At 39.3% G+C, this 24,047-nt stretch overlaps 1 protein-coding gene across 12 annotated transcripts in view; it reads left to right on the forward strand.

Annotated features, from left to right (window-relative positions):
- The window catches only part of ptprma (protein tyrosine phosphatase receptor type Ma), a 167,248-nt gene extending 157,311 nt beyond the window's left edge, over window positions 1-9,937 (forward strand). For 10 of the 12 annotated variants that reach the window (XM_032531508.1, XM_032531511.1, XM_032531512.1 and 7 more), the window contains 5 exons: window positions 1,535-1,684; window positions 2,083-2,256; window positions 3,306-3,437; window positions 7,535-7,660; window positions 9,881-9,931. In XM_032531508.1, the coding sequence (XP_032387399.1) occupies window positions 1,535-1,684; window positions 2,083-2,256; window positions 3,306-3,437; window positions 7,535-7,660; window positions 9,881-9,922 (624 nt within the window). In that variant the 3' untranslated portion in view covers window positions 9,923-9,931. Of the gene's footprint in view, window positions 1-1,534; window positions 1,685-2,082; window positions 2,257-3,305; window positions 3,438-7,534; window positions 7,661-9,880 lie in introns of all 12 variants that reach the window. The other 2 variants (XM_032531513.1, XM_032531510.1) reach the window with 2 other exon arrangements.
- Window positions 9,938-24,047: the final 14,110 nt, after the last annotated feature.

Consider the following 24,047-nt stretch of genomic DNA (forward strand, 5'->3'; position numbering starts at 1 on the left):
TGTTGCATCTTTCAAACAGTAGGAATATGTAATGAAGATACAAATTATAATTGACCTCTATGTGAAAGCTGTAGGAGCAGTGCTCTTCAGTGCTTGTTTTAACCTGATTGTAATATTTTGTTTATATGTACAGTGGTTAAATTTATGGCCACAACTTTACATTTGTTTGATCATTTTCACAAAAGACATTTAGTGAAGTGCACACTCTAACCACTTCTCAGGATGCTAAGCACAAGTGCTTTGCAAAACATGCTTGGCAATACATGCTATAATAAAAGGGTTTAGAGGCTTGTAACTGAGAGCAGTTAGCTCATGTTGATGTCTGAAAACCTTCCTGGCTCATCCTCCGGCTTTATGCTGATGTGGGCTGCCGAAAGGACTTTGCACTTTCCTGAACACCGGCCATCTGGAGGTGTCCATAGTCTCGTTGGATGCATCATTTCACCGTAATTCCCTTTAAATCACAGGCGTCATTGGACTTAATGGGCAAATGTTTCATCGTTGATGTCCGAATTGGGATTTGAGTAACTGGAGACCAAATGTTGTTCACCCTGAGTCACTCTCCTCAAGTTCAGTGACCTTCAAAGAGTGTGTATGTGTGTGTTTTCCCTTGCAGGTGTTCAGGCTAGTTGGCACGGCTCCTCAGCCTGCAGCTATACACTAACTCTCCAACGTGGTTTAATCTGTCCACGGAAATGAAAAGCCTTGTTGTTTATAGTTTATGAGCTCAGATAAGATCTATCAATCTGTGAATTCTGGTTTGAGCGCCGTGTTGCCGCTGACCTTCTGACCCAGCCCGAGCTAGTCAAACTCTCAGGTCAGCAGTTCACGTTCTGCACTCGACGTAACAAATGGCAACACATGTTTCTCTGTCAATCTGTAAATCAGTGACCCCTGTGCATGTGTGCATATTTTGGTCCAAAGTGACAAGGGAGTGTCATCTGAAAATGTCACTTCAGAATAGATTTGCATCAAGCTTCCAGCTTTGTCACCATGCGGACTGCTTGACTGACTGATGGGAGGAGGCAAAAATGTGGCGCGATTTCCAGTTTTTTCTCTAGATGAAGTTAAGGACAGCTGGGGTTGTTTTTCATGTTAAAACGTCAACCATGTTCATGCCTTGATCATGACAATAATGGCAATGAAGCTTTAACCTGGGTTTGACATGGTCATGACAAACATTTCCAAAGGTCATTGTATTTGACAAAATGCATTTCTCCATATATTCTAAGTTTTTTAAAATGTTGTCAAATTTTGAGTTTTATGACCAAATTAAATCAGCTATGTAACAAAATATGCAAACATATGTAACGTAACCTTTGAACACAGACAAAGACAAATATTAGTCATAGAAACTGCCTCAGGGCTAAAGAATAATCATGGTTAGGTTGCGGAAAGGTCACTGAATTCTTCTAGCTAAAATGCAGGGGAACACTAGCTCATGCATTTTTGCTGCTGGTAGAAAATAAAATCATTTGTTGTCATGAGAGTTAGAAGTCTTATAGATCCGCAATGAGGATGCTGTTTTTTGCAGGAGCAGTATGTCTTCATCCATGATGCCATCTTGGAGGCATGTCTCTGTGGCGACACCACCATTCCTGCCAGTCAGCTCCGCTCCGTGTACTACGACATGAACCGTCTGGACCCGCAGACCAACTCCAGCCCCATTAAAGAGGAGTTTAGGGTGAGGAGATTTAAACCTAAGGCAAATAAGGCACTGTGTGCAAATCCCTAATAAAGCATTATCTTAAGTACAGGATAAGTTCAAAACAACAGTAAACATGTTGTCTCTTGATGAATGGTGCAGTCCCCCTCTGGGCCAATCAGTGGCAAATACATCACCTTGCTTTAATCTGTAATAGTAGCACCCCTCCTTGGACCAATCGGTGTTATATGAGATGCATCGCCCCCCCTAAGTTTAATCACTGTCACATCAGGGGAGTAAGAGCTATCGCTAATGTAACTGATTAAAGAATTGCATTGTTAATTACTATATTGGGAGATAATTGGCACACTCAAGAACTGAGTACCTACTTTCCTACGTCAGTATGACAGTGTGTAATTCTGCTTCAACCCTGACAGACTCTGAATATGGTGACTCCCACGCTGCGGGTGGAGGACTGCAGCATCGCCCTGCTGCCAAGGAACCATGAGAAGAACCGCTGCATGGATGTTCTTCCTCCAGACCGCTGCCTCCCCTTCCTGATCACCATCGATGGGGAGAGCTCCAATTACATTAACGCTGCACTCATGGACGTAAGACGTGAACAGACGTGAACATTTATTTATTTATTGAGTCTATTGAGGCTACTGTAGGTCACATTGGTATTTCCACCTCTTATACAAAGGACTGTTGGGTAAATATAAAACAGTGCTCATGTTTAAATGCCTGAAAATAAATGGATAGAAAATACATTCCTTTTCCTGAAATCTATTGTGGCTGTTCTAACAACAAACTTTAGTTCAAGGTTTAAAGAACTTTTAGGTCTCACATGGACACCACCACACCACAAGATGTAGAGTGAGATAAAGTGACAAGGATCACTAGACAAAACAACTTATGTGTGCATGCTGCCAACCCACCCCCAAAAGAGAAGGCAGTAACAAACAAAAGGACTATGTTAATGGAAGTGTATTGTGCTGACAAGTTGTTGTGTGTAAGTTAAAAATAAATATATGGAGAGAATATGTAAGCAAATAAACAGGAGTTAAAAAAGAGTCAGAGTTGTGTCATAAAACCAATGACAGTCAGATGTTCAACAGTTGAGCTACAAAGTGGAACTCGGAAACAACACGCGGCAAATTAGACTATTGGACAATTAGAAATTAAATTAGAATTAAATAATGTAAACCATTGACAAAACAAAGATCAAGCTACATAATCAAAAGTTCAAATGTTCAAATGCCATGTTGTTTTAATTTAGACTACCCTCAAGGACATACTAGAGACTTGACCTAACTGGACTTATTAAAATGCCCCGAGGGACAACTCAAAATAAACCTTAAATGCAATGTATAGTAATATTCAAGTGTTAAATATATTCAGGAGGGACCTTACAAAGAACACCTTTACAAAGCCCATGTCCAGTGATGGACTTTTTGGCTCTTGTCTGGATTGAGCAGGCAACCTTTCAGGTACATGACCCTCTGAGTCCCCACTGAGCTAGCCAGAAACCACATTAAAAGTGCAGTGTTCTAATATAATCTCCCTAGACATGGAATCTCCATTAGAAAACATTGAGGTGTATTTAGCAACAGTGTTTCTAATCTCTCTTGCTTCTTTTTCTCACTCTGTCTTCCTCCAGAGTTACAAGCAGCCATCTGCATTCATAGTGACCCAGCACCCGTTACCAAACACAGTTAAGGACTTCTGGAGATTGGTGCTGGATTACCACTGCACATCCATAGTAATGCTCAACGACGTCGACCCAGCCCAGGTAAACCCGACCTGATACGTGTGCATAAAATCATTACCGTTACTATTACACAACACAAAATAATCCTCAAGGGGATATTGCAAGAAACACACTGACAAACAGATGAAGTAGTTTATTTTATGAGAAGTCTGAGTCTAATAAAGTCACACAAAAGGACAGCGTGGGAACTGGATCCAGAGAGAGATTGCTGTTTTTGTTTGCTTTATTTCAATATGAACCTGGGAGGGGGGGGGGTTGGCTGGCAAACACATATGTGTATACGGTATGTGTTTGAAATGAGGTGGATGCAGCAGAGTGGAAGAGGACTTGCCATTAAAGCGCGGGTAGATGGAGAGACAGGGATGTGGAAGAGACTATCCAGATTTCTCAGCCCGAGGCTCTGTCATAACACCCGTGGATCAAAGCCTGAAGCCCGGCTTGCTCTCCCCATCCAAATCCCCTTTCCCTCGGTGACTGACTGCCTGGCTGGATAGAAAAGGCCTTTCATTCAATATTCTCACTGTAGCCAGCCAAGGAAACTGCACAGGTGGGAAGGGAGGAAGGGGGTGAAGGCATAGATGGAGATGAGGGAGGTTGGGGTTTACTATCTTCTCCATCAGCATCTTTGTTTTTGCATCTGTTGAATTTGTCAAATTTTGACAGGCTTTCAAAGGAAGCTAGAAAGTGCTTGCTGCCACTCAGACTGTTAATGTGTTTGTGCTCTTTTGTGTGTTTGCGTAGAGAGCGTAATATTTGTGTGGCCATTTATATGCGTGTACTCAGGCATGTTAATTTCAGTCTTCTCAGGTAGTCTATTTTTCTCTTGTTTGTTCATGACTCTGCGTGTAGGCATGTCTGCTGCCTGTGCAGCATCTGTCCATCTGTGCGTGTACACTTCCAAGAGTCTTATTAATGCTGTGAGGCTGGCGCTGTGCTCTGCAGGTGCATGTTCTTAACTGGGCTTTCTCTCATGAGGAGTGAAAACAGGGGAGATTTTTCAGCTCCTATGATGCTGTCCAAGGGGGTTATCTCACTGCACTTTTCAACACAAAGCAGTCAATGCTATCAATGACTGCTTCTTAATGCTTTTAACTAATGCTATGGATCATGTTTCGTTTTATATTAATGTATTGATTACTTTTCCAAATAATTTACCAATTGAATACTTTTATATATCTGTTAAAAGATGGCAAAAATTCACATCAAAGTCACCCAAAGCCCAAGATGACATCTACAAATAACTTGTTTTGTCCATCAAGTACTTCAAAAGCCAAAAGTATTCAATATACAATGAAGTCACATAGTGAAAAACAGCCAATTTAGTGGTTAATTTATATTTAAAAAATAGTTTTTTGCCATACTTCCTCAAACCGTCACTATATCCTGACAGTACTACATGTGACAGATAATCTGTGGAAAAAAATCATGTTCTCTCCCTCGTGCTTCTAATGGCATTTGCAAGGTTGTACTATGCCCAAACAAAAACAACCAATCAGAGCCAAGGAGTCGGGATCAAATATGAATCAAGATTATCTTACTGTCTTTTTCTCACCTCAAATGTTTTCAGAAACATTTTAGTGTACTGTTTAGCTGTAAAATGAGAGTTTGTGCCAGCTGGTGGACGATGCTTAGTTTTGTCTCTGGTGGATTGCAGTTCACGAGCAATCATTATTCACGTTTCCATCAGCGTATCTTTATGCACATTTTGAAGTATTGCATTAGAGAATGTTGATGGAAACGGCAAAATTCGAAAAAGAGTGTTTTCATTTTGTCACACTCCAAGACACAGTGCATACGTGTTCCTTTAGCCTCATTGCATTTAAAACAAAGGTCAGGTACATAACAATTTAACAGGGCTTGTGTATGTCTGCATCAGCCAATTACATTGTATAGCTTTAAATTAGAGTTTGCGGGTTTTTTCTGGGATGCTTCACAAGTTTTCTTATCGTTTTCTGAAATGTCCTCTTTTAAGTCCACCCACCGTGTCTCAAGTCGATCGATGTTTCTTTAGAGCCAGATACAATCCAGTTATAAATTGAAAAAATTAAACCCCTCTCGTTGCAATTGTTTGTTATAATTTCTTCGAAAGGTGAGTGTTGGAATCCTGACTGATTGGTTTTGCATTGAATAAATAAAGTTTCTCACTTGGAGATATTAAAAAAAAAAAAGGAAAAAAAAAAAGTTTCCTTGGAATGTCACACGTTAGAGAGATTTCTTCAAAGGTCATTAGAATACTTTATTTAAAGAGGTCATACTTATTGCTTTCTTTGCCCATATCACGAATACTGCATCCAGCTTGCCTGGTTTAAGTGAAACATTGCCCCACACAGTACTTAGCTTGGCTGAATACAGATACAGAACACAGACACCGCAGGTGGCGCAAGAGAGATATATTGAAATATACATGAATTTCAGCAAAATGTTCATTTTTAATAAATTTATTTTCCCTATCATGGACATATGTAAGGGCATCCACCTTTCTATAGATTTATGCACTGAGTTCACTATTACTTCAGTTTGTTGGTGCTATAGTTTCTAAATGAGTTGTTATTTTGATCTCCAGATCTGTCAAATGGATGAGATCTTGAAAGTAAATACATATTGGTTTATATATTGTCATACATTTCCGTTAAGCAGCATTATTTATGATTTTTAAGCATTTACTTTAAATCCAGAGATACTACCAAACACGCCAATTAGATCTGACAGTGCTGGTACGGATGTGTTTAATAGCCAGTATGAACAGAAGTGGTGATAGAGGTGAACCTTGGGGACAACCTCTTGTAATATTGAAGGGCTCAGACACCACTTCATTTGTCAGTACCACAGCTATAGGGTTGAGATGTAATAGTTTGATCCAGTTAAGGAAAGTATTTTCAAAACCAAATTGAGCTATAAAGAGCTATTGAGCGTCAAAGATGCAAGTCCACTCAACCCTATCGAAGGCCTTCTCCGCGCCAAGCAAGAGAAGAGCCGTGTCTTTATCTTCACCTGAGAACGTGCCTTACATTAGGAAATCCTTGCCTTCCCTTCTTTACATATCCATTTGGTCATCGACCACAGTACTTGGAATCACACCCTCTAACCTTTTTGCCAAAGTTTTCTGAGGATTTTTGTGTCAGTGTTTATCAAATTTATAGGTTGCATATTCTCACATTTAGTGTTAGGTTTTCCTGGTTTGGAAGCAGGATAATTAAGGCCTATCTCATTGAGGCCAAGAGGTAGCCATTGTTGTAGGATTCTAGAAACATCTTATAAAGTATTTACAGTATATAAATCAATTGGGAGGCCATCCGGCCCTGCTGCTTTCCCAGCCTTCATTGCACCTATAGCTTCTAATCCAAGCTTTGTTTTACTTTCCTCAGAGATTTGGGGGGTATTGAGTTTGTTTTTAAATTAAGAACAGGCGCATTAGTAATTTACTGTGGTTTAAGAGATTTTCATGAAACATTTTAAAATCCGTATTAATTTCCACCAGGTCAACAATAGTATTTCCATTTGCATCCTCAATGAAATGTATTACCCTTTCTGTTTCCTGTTGTTTAATCCGCCATGCAAGAACTCTGCCCGGCTTTTCTTCTTTATTAATGTATCTTTTGATTGTTTTTTCTTTACATAGAAGATTCTTAAACGTTCTCTCAGCCAGATAAATAGGCAAAAATCAGCTTTTAAGAAAGAATGTCCAATTAGTCAAGGTTTTTCAGGAATTTCTATTTAACAAAACTGTTGAGAAAACTCTTACTTGGAACGCACCTGTGATAAGTGTTTGGTATAAAATATATTCCAGCTTTTGTTTAATGTTCTCCTGTGAAGAAGTAATTCATCCTATTCTAAAAAGAAAGCTTGTCACATGACTTCAAATTTTGTAATCCCACATAAACCTGTTTTTCATCTACGTGTAAGGAGTTAAAATCAATGCCACTGGCTTCAGTTAGTATAGTTTGGATTCCGTAGCTAATGAATCTTCTTCTGTTGTCTTTGGTTTTTCGTGTGTGTGTGTGGTGTTGTGTGTGTGTGTGTGTGTGTGGTGTGGGTGTGTGTGTGTGTGTGGTGGGTGGGTGGGGGTGGTGTGTGTGTGTGTGGGTGTGGGTGTGGGTGTGTGTGTGTGTTTTGTTTAGCTGTGCCTACAGTACTGGCCAGAAAACGGAGTCCACCGCCATGGTCCCATCCAGGTAGAGTTTGTCTCTGCTGACTTGGAGGAGGACATCATCAGCAGAATATTTCGGATCTACAATGCAGCACGGGTACGGTCACGCTTTAAATGGAAATCATGTGCTCAGGAGAAAACAACTAACACTACATTTATGTGCTTTTGAAGTTTTTCTGCTCTGCCCATTTTTTGTAACTTTCATAACTTGTCTTCTCTGGGGTGATCACAACAGCCAATTTATTCTGTGAATGCACACCTCACACGTCCCACTCATACGCCGGCCTGTCCATTCAAGCTGTGTAGAGGCAGAGTCATTCTGTTCTTTAACCATGCCTCTGCAACAGTGATTGGACCGAGGTGTGATCGCCTCAAGTCACATGTCTTCTAGACAGCTTGAGAACTTTTCACACGTAGTTAGAAGGTAGAAGTTGAACTTGACTGTTGCTTTAATCAACACCTTTTGGGTAGAGGGTGAATCTACCTCAAAGGGTCACTTTTCCCAAATTACAACAAAAAAACACATTCACTACACTAGACAGCCATGGGAATAGTGTGGGTTTTAGTTTATTACCCCCAATTTTGAGATACTGTTTTTGAGATTTCCTTTTCCACCACAATAAAATTCGCTGAATATTTTTAGCTTTTTAACTTTCTGACTGGACCGTCAAATCAATGGAACAAAGGTTCTATCACTGGGGAGATATTGCTATCTATAGGTCCACCCAAACATTGTCACCTACAGTATGTCCTACCTACCTATGTCATGTAACTTAAAAATAGTAACTCCAGACCATTCTTTGCCACATTTAAGTTCAGAAGTAAAAATGAGTCATCCTCACCATTTGTTGTATTTTGGTTTTAGAATGATGAGGACAGTTGGAGAACAATTAGATACAAAACAGCCATGTAGGCTCTACAGGATTTTTTCCTTGACAACTCGTGTTTTTTTTCCCAAATGATGTACAGATTTGAGTCATGGCTTGAATAAATAGGGCATATAGCTGCCATACATGGAGAAACAAAAATCTCACCAGGGGAGCATGCCCCTGGACCCCCCGAGGTTTGAGCTGAGCCCCGAATGTTTACAACGTCTGGCTCCGCCCCTGGTTCACAAGATGAATCAGGGTCACAAGAACTACTGGGGTAGAAGAGAGTTAAACACATACTTTCATAAGTCCTAAAAAATGTATGTAGAAAACAACAATGTCTACTTGTCACAGGTTGACGTGAAGTGTGGACATGATTGGTGAGCAATTCAATCAAAGAAATATATGATTATGATTAAATGGTACGTGTTTACTTCTTTTATTTGAATGGTTTGTATCAAAATATTTCACAAGAAAAAAAGGAAAGTCAGAAGACAAACTGCTACATTGTTGTAAAAGAAATATATACTTTCTTTTTTATCCCTTTAATCATTCTGAGAGTGCTCAGATTGATCTTGTTTCCCTTTAGGGGAAACAGAAGATTGACCCCAAGATTGACAGCCACTGTTCTAGATAATTCATAGACCTTGCTGGAAACCGTTTTTTTTGGAAATACTTTCTAATGAAGAAATAGTTTCCTGCAACATGCACACTGATTATGGAAAGACAAGTTGTTTAACAAACTTTAAAATTTCATATTTCAGTTCAAATGTGAGTACCAAAAACCAATTTCCCTTTTTTTATTATTATTATTGGAGTGGAGTATTAAATCTCAGAGACGCATATCTCAGAACTTTGGCAATTAAAACCAAAACGATGCATGGCTAGATACCACTACAAGTCCGACTATGGTTTCTGACCCTTTCATTTTGAGCTACCAGACATCAATGCACAGAAAGGGTCCTGACCCATGCCACCGTCGCCCACATGGTTTCTACCCGTTTGCATTTGACATACAACATCAATGTTAAAAGGGTCTGCCAGCCCAACGTCGCCGCACGTACATGCGTCAAGCTACTTACCCGTCAGTGCTGATGTTGCACCAATCACTCCTCATGTGAATGTGTTTAACCGTCTGGCCGCAAGCTCACCTTAAGTGGACTCACTGCTATATCATATGTCCATTGGTTGCCATTGAGTAGCTTAGCGCATCAGATCTACTATCTTTTTCCAGCTGTAGACGCCACTACCACCGTCATTCGCTCCTCCTTCTCTCCTCGTGTACCTGATCCTTGTGTCCCCTGTTCATGGAGGCTACGTAGTGTGCTCATTTCATTCTGATGGCCATCTGTACAGCACGCGTACCCAAACCTCCTTCCTCACCTAATCCGCATACAGTGCACGAATATGACTGTGGTAAGCGGGATGAACTGTTGTATTCCCTGCAGCCTAAGACAGCTCACCGTATGATGAGCAGTTTCCAGTTTTAGCTATGGCCCTCAACCACGCACTGTATGTCCAAAACGCTTCTTCTAAGCTAATCCAGTGGTACAACGTGGGCGGGAAGAGTGGATGTGCACGCATTGTGTGGGAGACTTTACCCACGTCTGTGAGTTTCAGTGTCAAAGCCACTAGAAAATAACAACATTCCACCTACTGAACTGAAGAGCTTTTATTGCTATCAAAAAGCTATGGAACTCCTCACCCCTCTGTCAGCTGTATTGTCAAATAATTAAATGCTATTTCATTTTCTAATGCTCAATTCCTTTGTAACAACTCTAGTAATGGAGGCGGCCGAAGTGGGACATTCTGTGCCATCAGCATTGTGTGTGAGATGCTTCAACACCAGCGCTCTGTGGATGTTTTCCACGCTGTCAAAACACTAAGGAACAATAAACCCAACATGGTGGACCTGCTGGTGAGGAGCACTGCAGCAGCACTTTTGTCAGACTTGTTAGTTTATCAACCGAAATCATTGCTCCCAGTTTCTAACGCAGGCTTTCTGTCATAAATGTATCATTTCCAAGCCAGAGCCAAGATAATCCTGATGGCAGCTGTTGAGTAGTACTCCCTGGTGTGATTTTATTGACCTTCATGTGTAAATCTGTGTATTGCCCCTTTAGAAATCATTGAATTAGACTTCTTTGTGGTCAACAAGTTACCCAAATTTACATGTACCCGCATCGAGATATTGTGCATCTTAACCATTTGGTATTTACAGCAGATAAATCCTGTTTGACAGGTCTTATTAAAATTGTATTTCATACTTGTGTGGCTTTATATCACTATAGATTATTTAAATATTAAATGTTGTAGTGAAACTATCCCTAAAAGCTACCCGCAACATTATTTAAATCCAATTTTACCAAAGTTTAGTCCAAGAAACATTTTTTTTTTTTTTTTTTTTTTTAGACTCACTCTAAATCTGGATAATCAAACAGGCGGCTGACCATTTGTTTCTCCTTGTCTCCTAGGACCAGTACAAGTTTTGCTATGAAGTGGCACTGGAGTACTTGAACTCTGGGTAACTCAGAGCTACTGAACCCCCCAGAGACTTAAAGTTTGAGACATCACAGAAGACTTCAACTCACATGTGTGCGTTGTGTTAAGTGTTTGTGTGTATGTGTGTGTGTGTGTGTGTGTGTGTGTGACCAGACAGAAGCAAGGTACACACACATACAACCATACATGCAGCTCGTTTGACCAGCTCTCTTCTTCTAGTTGGTCTAGATCGAGAACGGTAACGGAGTTGTACAGTGTTAAATATCGCAGCCTGTCAGTACCGGCTAAGGAAGCCAGCAGGAGCACAATGAGGTGTTTTTTTTTTTTTTCTTCCTCTGCAGTGAATGGTTTCCTCTCTGGACGCCTCTTTCTTTCTGCTTCCTATCTCTTTCAGCCGCCTGTAGTCCTGTGGTTGTTGCCTTGATTCCTCATTGGACAATGAGCATTAAATACTCTCCCGTTTTCCATGGAATGCAATACACTGTACATAATGTTAATGTGTTCTCTGATTTTTTTACTTTTTTTTTTTTGCTCAACTCATTATTAAAAGTCATTAAATACAGGAACTCAAAGCCTAAATGTTACTAAATGTCCTGTAAGTGTATGACTTCTAAATGATTATTGCTTCATGCTGTATGTTGGGGACAGCTGGCTCAGTCTACATCCGCTTATCTTATTTCCTGTACTGGGATCCAAAGCTTTATTTGCACTTCCATTTAAATTCTTGTTGTGCATATTGTACATATTTCTGTAGATTATTTATTCACGATATGTACTTTTTTTGTGACTCGCAGTAAGTGACAATCATATGTTCTACACGTTGATTTATTGACTGTATTGTGTGCTTTTATTGGTCCTATTGTGTGACAGACCAATTCAAATGTAAAGACGAAAGATATATAAATGTATCTACAATATAGACATTGGATTATGTAGTCCTGCCTCTTTTCTGAGTGGAGCTGGAAAGTATGTCATAAGAGGGACATCTGTTGGATACATGAGGAACTACACAATCGCCTACATGTTCACAACTTTAAAAAGAAGCAACAGTAGTGATCTGTTTTTATGACTTTGTCTGCAGTCATTATGTGTCTGATGGCTTTCCTGCATTTTAGCAAATTAATATAGTTTGTTTAGAAGCATTTGTTGGATGATTTTGAAATCTAAGTTCTCAAAGGCTGAACAGTCACAACACAGGACCGTGATTGGACAACAATACAACTTCAAACAGGTAAACCATCTGACTTGGGACTTTGCAGTTCAAAGGTTTAGTAAGAGTTACAGTACAAATGATGCATTGGTCATACTGTTGGCAGGTATAAGGCCAACATATGTATTTTTATAACATCTTGAAACAAAACAATTATTTTCTGACAATTTCTGAGCTCATGTACTGTTAGAGTAAATACAGGGGGGGAAGTTGATGGTCACACTAACTGTTTACCTTCAGTTTACCGTTATTTTATTGAGTTAAGGTTTTTTTTTGTTTAACACACGACTTTTCATCATCACACGAAATGCATCACCATTATGATGAACACTGCAATGAATATATAAAATTACATTTCTTGATTTCAATTGTTGATTTAACTCTGTGGTTATGTTTTAAGGCTGTAAGTGGTGAGATATTGGGATGCATTATATTGCAAAGTTGTTCCATTTATTTATTTAAATAACATCCACAAGAGTTATTACCTTGAAGAACTATATAGTTATTTTTCATTTGGCCCATCTGCAAACTCATTTTCAAAAGGTTCCTTACAAAAACAAGTTTTACATGTGTCAATATCTAATGACTAATGACTAGTCTAATGACTAATGAAGTCAGAATCAGAATCAGAATCAAAACAAACACCTGAGATTGTTACCGATTATTTTCAAATTGTGTTGAACAAACCAGGGTGACAGTTAACTTTTAGTCTTAATACTATGGCTGATCTGCCAGAATAGACCTGAGCTTGTTTTCAGAGTTAAATCAAAGGGTGACCTCCTAAAAAGCTTGTCAAGGACTTGCAGTGCTGTAACAAAAACCTAAATCATACACAAATAATACATTAGCAAAATTGGCTCCTCAAGTTTACGGTTAAATGTAGAGTGAGGCGAACTGTTTGGTTTGAAGTGGAAACATTAATTGAAGTAACTTGTTGATTAATTTTAAGAAGGGAGTAGTGCCCTCTCACTGGAAAGGTGACACAGTAAGTACTCAAGATCTGTTTTGGTACTAAATCTACTTTATGTTTGAGTGTGCTTTTGATACACTTCTCCTACTCAACACTTGTTCTGTTATAACTAACATTTAGGAATAATGAATGATTAGACAGTTCTAGGAACATCAAAAAAAAAAAAAAATTAATGGTTTTAAATCTTTGGTGCAAGTTTTGGATCATTCCGTACATTCAATTTGTATACATGCCTATCAACTATAAAAATAGTGAGAGAAAACTTATATCAATATATAAATACGGCCTACTTTTTTCTATTGTAATCTAATTTATTTGTGACACCACTAATATCAGTTAAATCTTTTGTTTCTAGATCCCATGGACAGATCAGTGCCTTTTGATTCATTTGGGTTTGTCTCCCCCTGGTGGTGTCCCAGAGTACTTTTCTTGAATCTTCTGCACCTAGACTAATGCATTGTGTCAACTGAATGAAAACAATTAATTTTACATATAACATTATTCATGTCAGATACACGTGACATTGTCCAAGCCATTTTTTAGTGGTACTTGGTGCAGAATTAGCATGGGTTTTACAACTAATTAAGTGAGATGCTTGCAATATTTTAAAGCGTCCATATGGTACTAATTTTAAAGGTTCATAATTGTAATTTGAGGTGGTACCAGAATAGGTTTACATGGTTTCCTTTTCAAAAAACACCATATTTATGTTGTACTCCAAATTGCTCCAGTTCCTCTTTTCACCCTGTGTTTAGGTCTCTGTTTTAGCTCCAGAGTGAGACATCTAAACTATCTTTGTTGGAAGTCGTACATACACAGTAGCTAGATAAGACCACATCAGCTAGCTAACTGTTTCTCCAACTTTCCATCTGTACAAGGCAGAATTATTTGGGAGACTTCTTCTAAACGAGGGGCACTTGTGGAATACTTGCAGAACAGGGACATGGAAGTAGTCCTTTTGTAGATTATGGTGAACTAGTATTTGTTGTAGCAGTGTTTTGCCATTAAGAATGAGCTATCATTCTAGCGCTAGCATGCAAGCAATGAAGGCCGTGGAGATTTTGAACAGCTCATCTGGAGACTGAAGGCAGGACACATTCAGAAATCTGTATCTCACTCAAAACAACATGGATAGTTTTTTTTTCCAAGTTTGTATGCGTTTGAAAGCACCAGAGACACAAAATAACACCCCAAATCCCAGAAAAGGGATTTTTTTTCTCATAATATTGGCACTTTAATAGCACGTTTCTTTCACTGCACAGTTGGAAAGGTTGGTAAGTCTACATCAAGATTAAACTTAATTATATGGGATTCCAAAAAGAGACAGATGTAATTATTGACTGCTGGCCAGCAGATATAATCATGTTGGCATGAAAAGTTCCATAATAATGAGAAAGAAAATCGTAATATCTTCTTATCTCAATTTCTTTGCAGGAGTGAGCAAATTAGCTCCCACTGTTTTTGTTTATACACTAACCAATCAACACAGGTTACTCCCACTGCACAGTTGTGTTCAAAATAATAGCAGTCCAACATTACTGACCTCATGAATCCTATTTTTTGGTAGAAGTGATATTTCTTCATGGCAAATAATTTGCTAGTGCGTGTTTTAGAGTCATGACATGCATGCTGCTCGTTCTGTGTAATTGAATGTGTAATTGAAAGGGCCATGTTCAAAATAATAGCAGGGTTCAATTAGTGAGGTGATTGATTCGGTGTAGAAACAGGTGTCAATTATGGGCCATATTTAAGGAAGGAAGCGAATGTGCATGCTGGTTATAGTGCATTTCATACTGAAATACTCAGCAAAATGGGTCATTCCAGACATTGCTCTGAGGAACAGCAGACTTTGATTAAAATGTTGATTGGAGAGGTTGAAAACATATAAAGAAGCGCAGAAAATTATAGGGTGCTCAGCCCAAATGATTTCAAATGCCTTGAAATGGCATCCAAAGCCTGAATGATGTGGGGAAAAAACGGTCAACTACCATTTGAATGGATCGAAGAATAGCCAAAATGGCAAAGGCCCAACCAATGCATTCATCACATACTGTACCAGGGATCATGGATCAGTTTCAGTATATCAAAATACTTCATGTTGCCTTATGCTGAAGAGGAAATGCCTTTGAAATGGGTCTTTCAACAAGACAATGACCCAAAACACACAAGTAAGATTCAAAGTCTTGGTTCCAGATGAACTAGATTGAAATATGGAGTGGCCAGCCCAATCACCGGACCTCAATCCCGTAGAACACTTGGGGGGTGACATAAATGGCAAACCCAGTAATGCAGAGGAATTGTGGAATATAGTTGAATCGCCTTGGGCGGGAATACCTGTTCACAGGTGCCAGAAGTTGGTCGACTCCATGCAACACAGACGTGAAACAGTTCTCAGAAATAATAGTTATGCAATTAAATATTAGTGCAGTGATTCAAAGTAAAGCAAACCATTGAGACATTTTTCAGTTTATGCAGTTTGTAAAGAAAAATGCAAATACTGTTATTTTTTGAACAGCCTAACATTCCTTTTTCTTCACTTTTTGTAAAGGTATAACACAAACCTGATCAATTTTGGTCATGTTTTGATTTGGAATTGAATGTGCAGTGTTCCCAATGCATTGATATTATTGAATTAAAAGCTATTCTAATGATTTTGAGCATTCTTCACTTTTTTAAACACACTGCTATTACTCTGAACACAGCTGTAATTACTAAAGAAGGAGCGCTAAATTGCATTTAGATGAGCAAAATAAAATGCTAAATTGGGACTGAAAAGTGTATGTATGTGTCTGTATCTGTTACTTTTATTACTTGTATAGTAACCTCGGTATAAGACTATTAATAACTAGTTGGGAATTGATCTTGCATGCCAACATCTATCGTATATAAACAATGTTCTCAAACAAAGCGGTCTGTCTCTAACGTCCATGTGGTATTACATAGATTTGTTATGTAATGACAATTCCTTTCCTTCTAGCTGTTGTTAATCATTGAAGTTCTGAGGGGCTTTATAAATCAGGAGTAACCTGCATTGATTGTTAAGTGAATACAGAAGTATGAGACTGAAGAAAAAGAAAGTGTGGCTAAAGCTGCAACAAAGTACACTTCTGACCACATGCTGCAAAAGACTTGAAGATTTCAACCGCAAGATGTCAGTGTAAAGCTGCTTTTCAGTTTGGTATGTTACTCTTGGAAACAATGACATTTTTCAATTGAGCATATATTATGCAAACATCATGCATCCATTCAATTCTAATGTTATTAGTCCTAGAAATAAAGACTTGGACAGCTGATTACCAAGTCCCTGTGTTACACACTGTAGGTGCAAAAAAGACAGCGAACAGTATCCCACTAATTAAAAGATGTGATAGTTGGCTTGTATTGGCTCTTAAAGCACTGGTTTGTCTCTACAGGCTTCAGCAGCACCTTAAGGACTCTCTGTAGAAAGAGAAATCTTTGGCACATCTTCATGGAAGCTGAAGGTCTCATCTTTTCCCTTCACAGACTGTTCCAGTTGGTCGGAGCTACAGGCGCTGTGGCACCAGGGATGATTTCATATTTCATTGCATGACTGCTGGTGAATTATTTCTCTGTTCAGGAGACCGGGGGACCAGATGAGTTGGAGCAAATAAGGGACAGAGCTGCTGCTGCTGCTGCTGAGGCTTGATGTGAGTTGAGCTGCTGGGAGAGTCCACACCAGATGTTCCCTGAGCTAATGTCCAGAAGCACAGGGACAACATCTGGAGACACAAACACACGCTTACCGAGCTGCACAGTAATTAATATCAGATGCAATCAGCGACTGAGATTTGTTCCACTTACAGTCCAAAAAATAAACGTAAAGCCAAGACATTTCAAAAGTTAATTTATTAGATTGGTCTCCTCCTGTTATTCATCTGGGCGTTAGGCATAAACACAGATGTTTCCTTAACATGACACTTTCAATAACCGTATAAATTAAATATTTAGCATTCATTGATTACTGAACAGACACAGAGAGGCCAGGGGCCTCTGGAGGGACATATTTTGTTTAATGTGCTTTAGTATTTTGTATATCAGAGGAGTGTCAGCAAAACAACCCAAAAGAGATGCGAATCAACCTCAAAGGGACTGAAAATGACCCCGAAGAGTTACAAGATGACTAAAATGAGATTTAAAAGGACTTAAATAAAACAAAACGAAACTTGAAACATCCACAATGAGATGCCACACGTTAACAAGTTAAAACCACAAAGATACCCCCAAATGACCAGAGATACAAAAAAGACCACACAGGGACTCAAAATGATCACAAAGGGATGCAATATGACAACAAAGAGACAAAACATCTGCAAATATGAAGACAAACTAACTGATACTCATAGGTTTATTCCACAACCTCAATTGTAATTTGACAGTGAATTTAACTTTCATCCCAGGCATCATTTTGCAAGAATAAAAATTTACTTTTTTTTTTCCAAAAGGGTAGGCATTACATTTGGGAATTACTTTTTTATGAGCTGCAATGAGAAGAGCAAGGTTGCTTCTGCAAATGCGTCGGCTTTGCTTCTGTGTCATCGCATGTCCAGGAGATGGCAGGCAAAGCTCTCAGCTGCACAATGTCAGCTAAAGTCAACAGCAGCTAGTAGAGGGCACTCTTCACTCTGTAATAGACTCAATTTGCATCAAATCATTTGCTTGTACGCTCATATTCAATTCAAATGATTAACATGTTATTCCCCAAACACAATGTATCATGAATCCTTGAAAGACACAGGAATGAAAATGATCTGATGATAATGATGAGAGCTGATATTTCAGAATTGTATTCATACTGTTAAGGTTTATATTGCTCAACACTTCTAAACTAAACATAAACATAAAATATGTATCATAAACACAGATTGTATTTATGATACATATTAAAATATTGAGTGTTGAGTTTGACTGTATAATACAGTAGATGTAAGATTACATTTTTATCCTCCATCTTGACTATGCATATGGAATTCATGAACATACTTTCTCACACTCCCCTCAGTCTCCTCTGTGCTGATGTAACAATGTGATGAACACACCAATGAATAATTAATCACTCAACGATTGCAGACGAAGGATTAAGTGATGTATTCTCTCATAACCAAGATGCTCTCTGAATTACAGCCACCAGCCTCCTTCAAAACCGGCCTTCAGCGCTCTCACATACATCACTGCTGATTCTCACACGTGTGCACACATGCAACACAACAAAACTGCAGATCCACACACAGGTCAAAGGTTAGCTGAAGTAACTGGAGCACAACAGCTTGTTTCCATCTACAGGGACTGGATTATTCTCTTTCTCTTTCTCTCTCTCTCTCTCCTCTCTCTCTCTCTCTCTCTCTCTCTCTCTCTCTCTCTCTCTCTCTCTCTCTATCTGTCTAACTAACTATCTCTCTCTGAGAGAAACAATTGCACAGACTGGGATGCCAATCTGTCAGAGAGCAGAAGTGAACATCATCTTTACTTGCCCTCATGTGGCTTTCCATTCTGCACATTTTAATTGACTACAACTGCAGTGACCAAGATCAGATGTATCACCTTTAAATTATCACTCACATGATCTGAATATGCCCACATTTCAAAATATCTCAAGTTGCCATTTTTAACATTTAAAATCTTCTTATCATTCCAGCACCCTAGTTATTCTATTGGAGATGCAGCAGCAGCTGTTTTGAGCTGACTTCCAATAATTGTGAGCATTTGCTTTCAGTTCCAGCCCTGCTTTCAAACGTTTGCCAAGGGTGAGCTAGTGATCGATCAATGAACCAGCTCAACATACAAGAAGCACCCCTGTCAAGCGCTCCCATCTGAAACAAATCCATATCTTATACGTCCTCCATTTTCATGCAGATGGTGGGGGGAGAGCAAGACGTTTCTGCTCTCCTGACATTGTTCCTATCCTCCTGACAGTTTTATGTGATTGCATTGTCAGCCCTCTGAGTTTGCTGGTGCTGTTGTAGGCTGCTCTTGGTTAAAGGCTGAAAGTGAAAAGCCGGGAGAAACTGTTCCCTGGCACAGATATGGCATACATATTTCAGTAGTTTGAGACTACATATTTTAGAAGTAGCAAGCTCAGTGTCAACTTACAAGTGGATAGCCTAGTTTGGTGTATGGCTGGCATATTGCATCACATTTTCTTTTTTTTTTGTAAGTCCAACAAGCAAAAAATGTATGCACACACACAAAACACACACACACACACACACACACACACTCTGGTGTCAGAATATCAATTGCAATCATGTCCAAACTCCTCCAGATGCAAAGCTATATTGGGAATCTGCCCAAGGTCAAGTTCCCATCAAAGTCAATCTAATTTCCTGCAATTTACGGGGAAACTGATGACTTGGCCTCAATGTTGCCGTGACTGCCAACAGCCCCTCTCTGCATCTGTTGCCATAGCAGCCCCGGTAAAGCTTTCCTGCCAGTCAGTCTAGCAGAGTAGACGAGTAAACCAGCGGTGCCCCCATCAGAAGAGGCCTGCATGTCTTCATCTGTTGCCATGGCACCGTAATAGCGTTCTGGATAGATTTGGCATGGCAGGGAGTCAGTCCCTTTATCTTCCAACGCATAATATCGAGCTGAGCTTGCCTGTGTTCAGCACTCGCAACATGGTGAGCAGACAAAGGGGGCCGAAGGGGGAGAAGGTAGATGTCAAGATAGTGTATGTGTTGAGACATAGAGCAGTGTTGGGCTTAGATGTGCCGCATGCTCATCGGGTGCTAATCAGTAGTACATGGAGATAGTGTATGTTGGAAAGACATGCCTGACAAGGTAACCTGGTCTCACTAGCTGACTCACTTTGTATTAGAATGAACGGTTGCGTGCGGTCATCGAGTGCATTTGCAGTGATGATGTGTGAAAGGAACAAGAAAATCAGAGAGGCAGGCCAGCTCCACTTTAAAATGAGTAGACAATATAAAAGAAAATGTGTTTAAAGGGTCAGTTCACCCAAAAAAATAACATATTTTGAAAGGAAAGTAGCTGTTATTTTTTTATATATATACTTTATATAATTTGTCTAATGCTTTGTGCACCACAAGAGAAATCCCAGTCCTTTAAATTTTATTGGTTTTGGAGGCACAAATGTCTCAAACCTTGAAAAATACAACAAAAACATTTTTTTTTTTTTAATTTGTGTGAGTTTTTGTTTGAAGCAAAAGGCAAAAAGAAAAATTAAAGATGAAGTGCAAACTGAAAATAGAGAAATGAAAATAAAATAAAAATAGTCTATTTTCCCCACAGCTTAACTTTTGTCTCTGGTAGAATAAAAAATACATCTAGCTATACAGCTATTAAAAAATACAGAACCAAAAAAGTAATTCATGGGGTGGTTCGCAGCCCCCACTGTTAAAAGTTAACAGATTGCTTTCTGCTCATAGATCAATACAACTTAAAAATTCCAGAGCCTTAATCAAAGCATCTTAATATTCCAGACTTCTTTATTCCCAAGCAATCAATATTATTTACCTATGAGCCTCCACTGCTGCCATCTATATCTTCTCATTTGTCCTTTTTGTTTGCCTGATTGCAACGACGTGAACATGCCTTAAAGAGAGCATTTGGGTAATATAAGAAACTTCCAAAGAAATAAACCTTTGAAAATTAGCTACTAATTTTCCCTTTCCCTCAGCACACCTTCTTTTTTGGTTTTCCTAAGAAAGGCCTAATGTCACTGTTCCTTTTCAGGGATGTCAAACACAGGTCAAACGTTCAAAGTGTGCGGGGCTTTGTCTGTAGCGCTGGGACTATGTCTTTCGCTCCCACCATCTGGACAAAGAGGTTGAGTATGGTGACTCATGTTTAGCTCTTCTGATCCTTTCCCAGACCGATCCTGTTGCTGCTGTTGCTTGCCCTCCAAGAGGAGGAAGAAAGCCACATGCAGCTCAGTAGAACTCTGCAGAGTAGACTTGTCTCTGTATTTTTAAAGGGTGTTTGGAAGGAAGATCTTATAGGTCTTCCAATGGTAGCCACTTCAGATCTGGTAAAAGGGCCAGCATCATCCCGTAAGTCAACACAATCTCTGGTTCTGCAGACTTAACAAAAGAGACCTGTTCCCCGGCAGACCTAGGTTGAAAAAATAGGGCAAAGCAGTCAAATGTGGTAGCCAACGGCTGACGGGGGGCAATCTGCATTAACAGTAGAACCTGCCTTGTCTCATGTTCATTCAAATGTAGTAAAAATTGCCAGAAAATCTGCTAAAAGAAAGTGCAAATTTGATTGATTAACAAAGTAACGGCCAAGGTTGCCCCACCATACACCGTGTTTACCCACAATCAACATCTGACACCTCAGCATCTTTCAGGCCCTCAAATGGCTAAAGAAAATGGCTTAAGATCCTTGTTTCACCCTATGCATATCTTTAGAACTCTGGAGTGGTACTTTGGTAAAAAAAAAAAAAGCTGCTCTATGCTTTATCTGCCTATTTGATCTCAATCCTTATGCACATCTGTCCATCATTATGATCTGCAGGGCCAAATTCCGCACATCCGACTATCAAACATATGTGTCAGCAATCTTTTCTTATTATGTCAGGCTGTGCAGGGAGGTCTTTGGCCACTCTGTCTTGAAATATATTTTTCCAGATGTATAGCGGAAACATCTGGTATAACATTTGTCTGCCCCTAAGTGGGAAATTGCCTTCAGGAGCTCATCCTTCTGAAGTGAACTGTTTAAGCCCTTCAGACAAATCTGATGTCCTTCTGCTAAGAACAAGTAGATGAAGCTGCACTGGCAAATGAGTGGAAAATGTTTGCTTGTTTGATGTATTGCAATTCAAGACACAACATGCTGATGTCAGAGCCAGATTTTGCGGTTCACAGTATGCATTATTTGATCAAAGTGCAGGCTGATAGCTGTAATATCATGATGTTTAGAGGCTTTTCTTGGAAGACAGGTCCATCTGTAACAATGGTGCATTATATGAATGTGCAGAGCTTTTATACACTTGTTTGTTGACTGAATGAGCTCCTTCATTAATGGACCCACAAACAGTACAGTGACTAAATTTCAATCACAGCTTATTTCAATAGAGCTTCGCTGAGATTAGTTGTTACAGGGAATAAAATCGCTGCATAAATTTGCTGCTGAAAACTCAGCAGGATGTGAGTGATGCTATCAAGCCAACCTGAATAGGCTGTAACACATTGCAGTCACCATGCTTTAAACATTTCAAGTTGTTTTGGATTACTGCTATTGTGACAGTGCTGCAGGAACAAGGACATTTCAGGGACAAATTTAAACCTATTTTAATGTTTCAGAGTTCTAAGAAACTGTACAGACTTAAAGATAATGAAGTTAAGAAAAGATGCACAACAAAAACATTACAAACTAATGTAAAACACCATAAAATAGTATACACATCTAATAACCACCACAAACCTCAGCAAAGACTAATCAATTTTCTTTCTGTAAAAGCTAAATAGAGTACAGTATCAAACCTACATTAACTGAATATTGACTTATCACCACCTTTTCAATTGATATGGTGAACTTGTTAGCAAACAGTTGCATATTTGAACATCCAGCAGTTGCAGAGCAAGATTAGCAGAGCGTTGATTGAGAGTTCACCTCCTGTCTACCTGGTGAGTATATGTGTTAAATTACTTATAGGTTTCTTCCCTTTGGATGAAAATAAGGCTATGAGAGAAATGAGAGTTGACCAAAACAGTTAAGTTGGGGGCCCAGACAGCTATGAACTTCATGTTCATTGATTTTTGTATACAGAACATCCCTCTATATGGTGAGTAGCTGATGATGCACAACAAGGGCACTAAGTGCATTGACATAAAGCAAAGTCAGAGCACATAAGCAACAAGTCTGTGTCGATAACGTAGTTAAAACAAAAGATTAGTCAATCAGCCGATCGGTCATTGTCCTGCCACACTTCACAGCTCTAAATGTGTTTTAGAGGAAAGTGATGAGTTGGCACTGACACTGGACTGTTTGATCCAAGGCCAGTATACAACCTGCTTTGTTGTATATTTCCCTCACTTCTGACTCTCTCCTGTTTTTGTCTCTAACTCACGCTCTCCCCAGCAATGGAAGGCGGTAATGGTAGAGCGTATAAAGCATGTCTGAGTGGTTGTACCCATGTTCCGCTGCCCGCGCTCATCATGTTTTGGATTGTACTGTAATGACCAGTACTGTGAAAAACAAAATAATAATTATATTTTAAAACGTGTTTCCAGGAAATATGATGAGGTTTACCACAAAGGTCATCTGACTGGTATTGTTGATTATAACCTTACAAGCCACAACCACAACATGACAAAAACAATCCATCAAACGACCAACAGACTGACATTGCTATCCTTAGAGCCATGATGCAAGCATGGCTAAAAATACAGGATATCTAAAGTAAAAGACTTCTTCTCACAGGTAACTGCAGATAATTTAGAATGTACCATGTCAGTTGGAATCAATGCAATGCCCTCCTCAGAGGATGCTTTTGGATTTTATAATCCTAGCTGCTGGAACATTTTAACAGATTGCATTAGATGTGGTACTATATTAAAGCTGCTCTAATCAATATTTTTATATTAAAAAGGGATCAAATAACTAAGTTTATGTGAAAGGGTTAGCTCTTAGTGACAAAGAAGAGAATGCAATCCCCTTCGCTGCATTTCACCTCAGTTTCAACATCGTTCAGCTCCTTGTTTTGGTTTTACGTCGCCAAAACGGTTTTGGTCCACTCTCACGCTGTCATCAGCATAATTTCCAGATGCAGCAGGTATGCTAAAGGCTGTGCACCAAACAGCAGAAAAAACAGTTAGTGACTAGTTGGTGAACCTGGTTAAGCATTTAGACAGATATTTCCCTGCAGACCAATAACAGAGCTGGAGGGAGAGTGAAATTGGACTTAGGTTCATCATTTGGCCAGAAACACAGCACCAAATAGATGCTAACACTA

The sequence above is a fragment of the Etheostoma spectabile genome, chromosome 12 (genome assembly GCF_008692095.1).
Source record: "Etheostoma spectabile isolate EspeVRDwgs_2016 chromosome 12, UIUC_Espe_1.0, whole genome shotgun sequence".
NCBI classification, from domain to species: domain Eukaryota; kingdom Metazoa; phylum Chordata; class Actinopteri; order Perciformes; family Percidae; genus Etheostoma; species Etheostoma spectabile.